We start from the raw sequence: 9,900 nt of genomic DNA on the forward strand, positions 1-9,900 counted from the left end.
AAAAGCCAACTTGTGGAATCAGTTGATGCAATGCAGGACACCACAGATAATCTAATTTAGCCAGGGACACTGAGGATGGAAATTTTCTATAAGCACGGGGACCTAATAAAGGCCACTGACCAGGGCACTGAGCTGCCCTCCTCAGACCAGGAAATAGGGAAAGCTCATCTTCCATCCCACCTCCCAAGTCATCATCCCAGTTTTCTTCCAGCCCTTGGCCCACTTGGGGTTATCCTGGCAGTCGTGTCATACTGTACCTTTCAGGGATGCCTTTTCACATTGCCCTGTTAGTTTCATGCCCACCATTTCATCTCAGACTGACAGACAGGCTATCTCTGTAGATGAGGCTTCTCTCCTTCTGTGGTCTCTCTGGATGTGAATGCTGAGTCAAAGGGCATGACCATACTGTGGCTGTGACAGACACTGCTGTGGGGCTGCCGGTTCTGACGGCCTAGCATATGAGAGAGGGCTGCACTGTGGCTTTAGTGTATTTCTTAGATTTCTGGTTGCAACCTCAAGACAACTGATTTCTGTAGTAGGAAAGAGTATACAAGACATGGAAGATGGTAATGAGGTGGAGGTGGTCCCTTGGGAGGCCCCTGTGAAAGGAGAGGCTATCCCATTGTCTTGAGAGGTCTTGATGTGTGAATGAACCTTCTGAGGCCACCAAAGCCCGCTCTTGCTCCCTGTCTAAAGCGTTTCCTCAGGGCCCGGCCCAGCCTGCCATAGTTGTCTCCTATGGAGGAATATTATTTGGACCTATTTCCTGGCCTCCTCAGAAAAGGGGGTACCTAGGGCCAGTCCCAGCCAGTTGGGAGTCAATACCATGCTTCTTGGGCCCAGGTATCCAGCCCAGGGCTCCAGTCATCCAGCGGACCAGCATCTTGAGATCCTGAGGCAGCAGTGGCAGCAGGCTTCTGGGGAGCTGTGGGCTCAGGCCTGCCTGGTCTCAGTTGCAGTACCCACAGGGCCCTCTCACCTGGTTCCAGCCCCCAGCAGTCTCCCCTGCCCCACTGTCCAGGTATGAGCCTACCTGAAGATAGAACAAGGGCACATGGAAAACCCAGGGGGCCCTTACTGCAGTCTTTTCATGGGTAGCTGTTTGGTGACTTTGACCAAAGGTTAAGGCTGTCAGGGGGATGAGGACAGTCACTTGGTATAGTACAGTCACCTTCCCACTGGTGCCTTTTCCAACTTTTCTGTTTACCAGAAGAGGAACCAGAAGCTCTCTGTCAACCCCTCTGACCTCAGTTTCCCCAGAGTTGAGCAAGACGCCCTGAGGCCCTTTAGCTGGATAAAAACTGTAGAACTGAGTTCTGATCTGGCCTCTGGGGCTGGAGTTCACCCCGCCTTTGCGGACTCTGTGGCTGAGAGACTGAAGTACCTGTCTCAGGTCACACAACGAGCTAGTGGCAGGCCAGTCTCACGTATACCGTGCTGTACTGAACATGGCACTGAGGTGACAAGGACATACATGTACGCTCCCCACCTCCGCTGTCAGATACCTCAGGCTTTGTCAGGATTTCAAGGTCAGGAGACTTCATATAGACTAAGAGGAGTCTGGGGCAGGGAAGTGGGGGTCTTCCTGCCAGTGTGTCCCAGCAGCACCATCCAGCTATGCACCCCACACACTCCAGAGCCTTGGGACCTCTGAGTGCCCATGTGGTACACCCAAGGGACAATAGCTCACAGTCTCTGGTGACTGACCACAGGCTTTCTCTGAGCTGAAACCACCCTTGGCCCCTGGCCCTGCACTAGCCCTTGACTCCTGATCCTGAGCCACAGGGCTCCCCTTCATGTTCTAGATGATTTTGGCAACTTTGCTTGGGTACAGTTGCTGACCTCCAGACTGATGTGTTCCCTTTAGGTGGAGATAAGCAGTGGGGGTCTGGGGATCCTAGGTCAAGGAATGGGGTAAGCAGGTCTGTGGTTGGTCTATGTGGCTATAGGCTCTTTCTGAAGACTTATAGCTGGGCAGGTCTGTCAATGGGCAGCTGTGACTGACTCCCTGCAGGTCCAGTGTAGACTAAGTTGTGGTTGCAACTTGATACTTAATTATGTTCCAGAACAAATGGGTCTTTATCGGTCCTGGTCAGGTGGAGAAGCTCACAATTGGAAAGGTTTGGATGGTAGGAAGCTTTGTGGACTGTGGAGATCCCAGTCGCCTCCAGTAATCTCTTCAAATGATTAGAATTCAAGTTAGAACTAAGGGTAGGGGGCCAGAGCTTTGTAGCCCAGTCTGGCAGCACTTGAGGACTCAAGCAACTGGCGTTTCGCCCCAGGCAGGGCCCAGTGCTCTGGGGGTGTGAGGTGGTACTAGTCAGGGAGGGGCTGTCATGCCATGGAGACACAGGATAGTGTTGGCCAGGGCTTTGCAGGCCAAGGAAGAGGTTTTACTTTGAGGTCAGATGACTCTGTTGGTCCAAAGGAAGCCAGGTGTTTGGAGATGTCCCTGGCCTCTGTGAGCCCCCCTTCTCCCCAGGTCCCACACTGTGCCCAGTGCTCTGAGTCACCTGAAAGGCCCTGTTCCCATAAGCTGTTACCAGGGCTGACATTTCTGTGGCACCGCACTGAGCCTGAGGGGGTGACAGGGCTGGATTAGATTGAGAGCTCCCCAGGAGCTATGATAGAGAGCAGAGGAGGGAGGGTCTTGATCTTCAAGTCCTGGCACTTGGATCTGGAGTGGGCAGGTGTTGCCTAAGGTTGGGGAGGTGGGCCTGGGAAAGGACCTGAAATCTGAGTTCTGACAGACACAAGGAGAAGGGGGGCATAACGAGCTGAGAGCCCCCACTGTGTGCCCACTGGTACTGGAGATGCAGTGGGGGTTCAGATGAGGTGGAGTCTCATTTGCCCCATCCATGGCCAGAGGCTTCTCCTGAGAGACCTAGGGAACTCCAGGCCTGGAGCCCAGAATTGGAGTCATCGCCCCCATCCTTTGCAGTCTAGCAGGACTGCATCCCCGTAAGGCTGGACTCCATCATGACTCTCACTGACTAGCATTTCCACACCCGGGCTTTGTTGAAGCAGCAGGTGTCAGTTACAGAAATGTGTCCTCAGGCACTGCCACCCCCGTTACCCACCTACACCCTTGTCTGCCAGCCTACGGCCAGCAAACTCACACCCCAGCCCAGCAGTAAGTTGTTCCTGATGCTTTTCCAATCCATTTCCTGCAGCACTAACCCCGGGAGTGAGTGGGAGCCCAGAGACTGCCCTTGATCTTCTTACACGATTCTCATCCTTCTTTGGCTTTGATAACACTCTGTAAGACTTCCTTGAACTTGGAGAAATCACTTTGCTCAGCAGTACAGCTCTCGGGCAAGTCTGTTGGCTAAATGAGAAATACACATTTAAGTTACTTTCTTAACAGGAAAAAAAATGAATAAATAAAAGCAAACCCTTGTCCTTCCAGCCACCCTCTAGGAGGTAACTCTGGCAGGCCCTCCCCCACTGTTTGAGGGAGGGCACGGGGGCTGTGTGGTGATACAGAGGCCCAGAGTCTAAGGACCATCCATAGCTTTGGGGAGGGAGTCCACAGGATAGGCAGGTCCCGTGACTGTCCAGGACAGGGACATAAGGACGAGCAGGATGGGAGGAGTACCCTGGACTGTGCAAGTAGTGAGCAAAGAGGTAGGGGCAGCTCAGTCACTTCTCCAGACACACCCCTGCAAACTGCTGCCCATCCCTGCATCATGTGTTCCCAGTGGGGCTCATTGTCCAGAAGAGGCTTCAAGGACAGGGCACACTGAAGCAAGCTTGCACTGGCTCTCAGTTCAAGTCCATGACCTCAGCCTGAGTCCATGACCACTCCTGCTTTGACCTGTCTGAGACCTGTCCCACTGATCCCTGTGCATGAGGGCTTGGCAGAGAGCACAGACAGAAACCGCGAGAACCTCTGAATCGCCACGTCCTCACACCCAGCCCTCCACTCCTCACCCTCCACCCTATGTTGGTGAGTGGACTTCTTTAAATTGGAGACAATTCCTGAGAATAGCCATCTGTGTCCTAAGAGTGGCACGAGAGACCTTGCATGTGGCAGGCAGGGTGTCTACGAAGCCCTTTGCCTCACTGGGCCCCTGGCTGTGGTGCAGGGAAATAATGTCTCAGGTTCCCCTAAGAGCAAACAGCAACTTACTTTCAGCTTTGGGCAGATTTTGGTAAGTTCTTCCATGTCCTTATACAAATTGTTATGTGATGGTCCTGTTTGTCATATTTGTTAATGAGATCTTCAGGGTGGAGGTAAAGTTCTTTGTAAACTCCCCATAGCAAAGCTCCTGAAATGGGTGGGGCGCTGGGATGGTGGTGGTGCACAGCAGGGCACCAGCTGACCCGGCCTCATCCATCCCTGGCCAGAAGGAGCCCTGGACTCAAGCTCAGGCCCTACCCTGATTCTCCCACAAGGAGACCTGTGGGCCTTGCAGACTGAGCAGTGGAGGCAATGTGCATCTGGTCTCTCTCTGGGCTCAGGGCTACACTTGGTTGGGAGGCCAGAGAGCCTGGCAAGCCCAGGACCCAGCCTCTGGCTTATCTGCTGACTGAGCTGGAGGTTCCATCTCCATAATCTGAGCTTTCTCCCAGATTTCTCACTCCATTATCCCTTGTTATCTCTTCCCTGGGCACTGACTGGTGGGATCTCACTCTCTACCTCTTCAAATGTAGTGTGAAAGGCCCCCGGGTAGCCATTTTTTACCTCACTGGTGTTCTGGGGCGTATTGAAGGAACCCTGGAAGCCAGAGAAATTAGTCAGGAACACGAAGGACCACTAAAAGCAAAATAACATTCGATGGAGACCAAGACTTATCTTGTATGTGTTGTCAGCCAAGAGTTCTTTCTGAATCTGAGCACAGATTGCTGTGTGATTTTTGTGGGTGGCACTGTGGCTACTTTCATTGGGGCAGAATGGCTTTCTGACCCCCAAGAGCACATGAACCAGAAGCACGTGCAGGTGCATGGTATTACTTGAAGATGGCTCCAAGCTGATCTGAGCCATGGGCTTGGCAGCATTTCTGTGGAGAGGGGCACCTGTATATGTGAGTGTAAGGAGATGCTGAACTTCTTGTCAGTCATCACTGGCTTACAAGGAAGACAGAGACAACTATATTGCTGGGCAAGATGTGATTTTCATGCATTTTCAACAACCACAGCATACTTCATGGATGCTGATACTCAGGCTTCATCCCTGACTTCTTATTCAGGTGTGAACCTGAAGTCATGGTCTTTCTGCATGAGCATGGGTGGGTCTCTGGCCAGGCCTGGCCCTATCTGCAGGTGCTGGCTGAAGCAGAGAGAGCAAGTGGGTTGGTAGGCTCATGACTGTGGATAGTGCCAGGCAGGGGCTAAAGCTGCCACCAGCCACCTTCCCCAGGCCCATCTGTCAAAGAGAAGCTGGCCCTGCTGCCCACCTAAGACTTGAGACACATCCACTTCTTCATAGACCCGGAGGGAGTTGAGGGAACAGGTTTAGTAACAAGGCCTTCAACCTGGCTGTCAAAGCAAGGAGAAGGAGGAGGCCTGCTTTGTTTTCAGCCTGCAGACCATGAGTTTTATGGGAAAGTGCCTGATTAGATTCAAAATTTCATATAAAAATAAACAGTTCAGAAACATGCTTCACTACAGCCATGTACTAACAAATTATGAGCTTACGTTCTGACTCTCAGAGATTAAGATCACCCGTTTTGGGGCAAGTTTGGTAAATATGCTGTGCTCTGACCCCTGTGGTTTGGTTTCTTTTCCCCTGAATGGTTATCTATTTGCTATTTACTTTCGGAGTGGTTGAAGCCCCAAGTGTGAGGGGCAGGGCATGGGGCACAGGGGCCAAGGCCTCCACGGGGCAGGTGTTTTGCCTGATGCCAGGGTGGACCTGTTCATCTAGTGACCAGCCGACCCCGAGGCCTCCCCAGGAAGGGTGATGCCCTTCTCTGGGACAAGATTTCCCTGGGCTGGTCACTTGGACTTCCAGGTAAACTTGAGAGCCATTCTCTGGGGTGGAAGCCCCGGAGCATCCAGGGAAGCCTGTCCAGGTGTGCCGAATTCCGCACCCATGCCCGGCTCTCACCTCCCATCTGCTCTGACAGTGTTGCCCCTCAGATAGTGCCCAACCCCTGGCAGGCCTCCGTCCCCTTCCCACCTCTCTGCTTCCTCCCTTCCTTGCCTCATGGGAGGCAGGCAGCACTGGCATTTGTTCATGGTTGAAAACAAACTCAAACACTGCACAAGTAGAAGCATATTTTTAATAATAATTATTACGGTAAAACATGTTGAATAAATATGGAGTATAAACTTAAATAAATAAATATTTTAAAAATATAAATATATAAATAAATATTACTGATTTCTGCCAGTATAAAATAGTCCCGTTCCTCTGTCATTCCTGTATCAGGGTCAGTGTGGCCCAGGACAGTTCTGGGCCACCCCTGCCATGGCTGGTCCCTTGGTCCCTCCAAGATGACCATTCTGAGTTTCTAGTTCTTGTTTCATGAGAGAGCAGCTCCCCAGGCTGGCCAGCCTCATCCGGCCGGCCTCACTCCTGGACTGGGTCCCAGCAGTCAACAGGGATGGCAAGCAGAAAGTCCTTGAGGTTCTCTTTGAAACTTTCAAAGGTGATAATCTTGGTTGCACAGGAAGTTTCCTTTAAAAAAAGAAAAATAAAAAACACTTGAGTCCAGGCAAGTGGGTAACGTGGGAGAAACACCAGCATGTTTCTGCACTGCCTCTTAGAACTCAGAGGCCAGGAGGCCCACTCCAAGACCTACCCACTGACCTGGGTCAGGTGACGCTGCTGCCACCCATGTGTTCCCTAAGGAGTGCACAGCTCTGCCAGTGGCACCTGGAGCCAAGAGCCTGACTTAAGTGCCAGCCTGAGGTTGGTCTTCTGGGCAGTCAGATACCTGCCTTTTTGGTCCCAGGACAGGGCAGGGCAGGGCAGCTGGGCCGAGGCCGTCTCCGGGAACCCAGAAGGAGCGGAGTCAAGGCCACAGACTTTGCTCCCTTCCTGCAGGAAGGAGTGCCTGAGGCCCTTGTCCATTCTGGGTTGCCTCCCTTCCTTGATTCTGTACAATTCAGGCACCCATATGGGTCCAGGGGAAAGTCCTGCCAGGAGGTGGCACTTGGGCCAGGGCACTTCCTCTGGCCCTTGGCCAGGCCCCGAATTTCCTTGGGTTTGCCTAACCTCCCTCATTAACCATAATAACAATAATGACCAGAATAGGAGCAGCTCCTGCTGGGGAGCACTCTGGGCTTCAGTGCTTCATGGCTCTGACTCCTTGGGACGAAATGGGCCATCTGCCTCCTCTCTGGAGGGCTAATCATTACGTAGCTGTTGGCACAGAAACCCCTTGAGGTCCTGAACAGCCACAGCCAGAGGTCTCTCCTCATGTCAACCCCACCCCCCTAGACTAAGACCTTCCTGCTGGGGGCTCTGCCATATGCACTCACCAGGGTTGGGGGGCAGTGCTGCTTATAGTGGCTGGCTATCATGGTCAAGAGGCCCTTGAGCTTGGAGAGGCTTCCCCGCAGGCTTTCCTTGTACAGCTCCAGCCGGGTCTGTAGGCAGGTTGGCTCCTGTGGGAAATGTCGTTCCTGGGTGAGCAATGGCCAAGTGCCTGCAGTGGCACAGGAACTCTCCACCACTCTTTTCTACTGCCATCCCCAGCTCCCAGGAGTAGGGCTTGGGAGGGGCACAGTCTGGGTCCAGTCATGCACCCTGCCCTGTCCACAGTAGACATGAGCTTGCCCTCCTCACTACCCAGCCCAGGCCACCCTCAGTGGCACCTGGAGAGGATCCCAGCCTTAGGGAAAGAGGTCACTCTCACCCCATCATTCAGGGAGGGGGCGGGGCCTCGCCTGAATCTGCTGTGTGGGCAAGGGTTGTTCCCGAAACCCCTCTGTGCCTCTCTGTAGTCAGCACTGTCTCAACAGGACTTGGTCTCAGGGCACAGTCAGCACCCCAAACCCGCAGCTCCTATCTCATGAAGTGACCCTCACTTTACCACCTGTCCCCTGGTGACTCCTGGCCCTTGAATGCTAGGTCTGCTCATGCCACTCAGCTGCTAAAGGAGCTCATGTGACTGCCACAGGGGCATGGCCAGCAGCCTCTTGAGCACCAAGGCAGCTCTTGCTGCCCCCTCCTCCTGGCAGTCAGCTGATTGGAGAGAAAGTGGACAACCCTGTGAGGTGCCATCTAAAATAGAGTCCCCACCTCTACCCCAGGGCAGGGGCTCTGGAAAGCTATGTCAGAGAGAAGCATCTTACCTGGCGGTCAAACATTTCTGAGACCACTTCTACTGTTTCATTCTGTAGAAAAGGAAAATGTCATGTTATCAAGCTGACAGGCATGGCCAGTCCGGGGCCAGCAGGGTGGCCTAGGCACGGGGCCACGCCCTCTCTCTCACTTACTGTCTCAGGAGCAGTGTCTCTACTCAGGTTCAGGAGACGCTGGGCCTCCTGGATGGCATTCACATGCTTCGAGGGCCGTGTGTCGGGGCTGGGCAAGTGGGTAGGTGCAGAGATGCTGCTGGCCACAGTGCCCAAGAGCAGCAGGTTCTGCAGCCACATCCTCCTGAGAACTTTAGCCTTTCTCTCTGTGTACTGGGCTCACTGGCAAAAGAGCTCTTAAATACACAGAGGAAATGATTAATGGTGACCACAAAACGCCAGGGAGGCGGGGGAACTACCTGAACTGTGGAATCTCCTGGCCCTTATCAGCCACACATGGGAACGGTGAGCCTTTTCCTCAGGTGGTCAGACTTGGGGGTTTTCATTAATGAACCTTTCCAAGAACTGACAGCCCACCCACCCTCCTCCCTGAGGGCTCTCCAGCCTTTCCTGGGCAGTCTGAATGGGCCCGAGGCTGCCCCCTCCTTCTGAGGGGCACAGCTTGGACTTTCTGGCCTGGAATGACTGGGGTAGGGTGTGGGAGATACTTAGATAGGGATCCTCATCCTGCCTACAATCCCAGGGGCCTTTGGGCAGGCCGCGCCCGCCCTGGTGCCTCATTCTGACTCTAGCCTTCCTCTTCTCTGGCCACTGTGAGAGACTTGAGTGTGAGGGGAGCTCTCACAGACCTTCCCCCTTGATGGTTCACACAGACTCCCACCCAGGACTCGGAGCAGCTGGCAAACTCAGTCCAGTAAGGGGGACCCCTGCCCCTGTGAGCAGAGGGAATGACCACCATGTGCACATCCAGCCACAAGACTGCAGCCACTCTCAGCAAGCTTTAGAGGGGGTGGGGCTGGGCCAAGTCAGGACCCAGAGTTTGACTCTTGGCTCTGCAGCCACCTTGCTGAGTCACTCCTCTCTCTGGTTATGTGATCCTTGACTCCCTCTGCAGAGCAGGTTACCCCTCTGAGGTGGGCACTACATACCTACCCGTAGCCCCCAGAAGGCACCAGGAGCTTCAGGCTGGCTTCAGGACTGTGGCTATACCCGTTTCAGGTACAGGGACAATGGCTTTCCCAGCAAGGTCTTCCAGGCTTAATCTCCTACATAGCCCCAGCAGCCCCCAACTCCAGAGGCCTTTCTGTGGAAGTAGGAACTGCTTCTGGAAAGCTCAAGGGGCTGACAAGTGTTTGATTTTCACAATGGAGTTCAGAGAAGACAGCACGAGTTTGTGTTTGCACAAGGTATCTGGCTCAAACTGACCCATGTCTAGGGTTTCATAGCTAAAGGGGTGTGGGCCCACATGTGTCCGTTTCTGGGTGTATGTGTGCTGCTGTGATTGGTTGCATCTGTACATACGGGTGTGTCGTGGAGGAGAGGATGTTTTTCATGCAGATGCATCTTACCTGAGAGTCCTCTTACCTGCTTTGTGTGAGTCCTCTTACTTGCTTTGTGAAAGGCTCCAGGCCTCTGAAGGTGCCCCCTAATACTGGAGAAGCTCCCCACCTAGGGTGCAGTGCCTCTGGG

General features: G+C 53.5%; 1 protein-coding gene across 1 annotated transcript; it reads right to left on the bottom strand.

The window, feature by feature from the left end:
* Positions 1-6,209: 6,209 nt before the first annotated feature.
* Positions 6,210-8,579, bottom strand: CSF2 (colony stimulating factor 2). Its single transcript, XM_017532159.2, has 4 exons — positions 8,392-8,579; positions 8,248-8,289; positions 7,432-7,557; positions 6,210-6,625 (listed from the first exon to the last, which is right to left on the bottom strand). The coding sequence occupies exons 1-4, from the start codon at positions 8,548-8,550 to the stop codon at positions 6,518-6,520; spliced, it is 435 nt and encodes a 144-aa protein (XP_017387648.1). The 5' UTR covers positions 8,551-8,579; the 3' UTR covers positions 6,210-6,517.
* Positions 8,580-9,900: the final 1,321 nt, after the last annotated feature.

The sequence above is a fragment of the Cebus imitator genome, unplaced genomic scaffold (genome assembly GCF_001604975.1).
Source record: "Cebus imitator isolate Cc_AM_T3 unplaced genomic scaffold, Cebus_imitator-1.0 Scaffold76, whole genome shotgun sequence".
NCBI lineage: Eukaryota > Metazoa > Chordata > Mammalia > Primates > Cebidae > Cebus > Cebus imitator.

Coding starts and splice junctions, on each gene's coding strand:
- CSF2 (XM_017532159.2), bottom strand. CDS start 8,550: ATGTGGCTGCAGAACCTGCTGCTCTTGGGCACTGTGGCCAGCAGCATC. Junction 8,290..8,391: donor GAGACACTGCTCCTGAGACA/GTAAGTGAGAGA, acceptor CCTTTTCTACAG/AATGAAACAGTAGAAGTGGT. Junction 7,558..8,247: donor CAGAAATGTTTGACCGCCAG/GTAAGATGCTTC, acceptor CATTTCCCACAG/GAGCCAACCTGCCTACAGAC.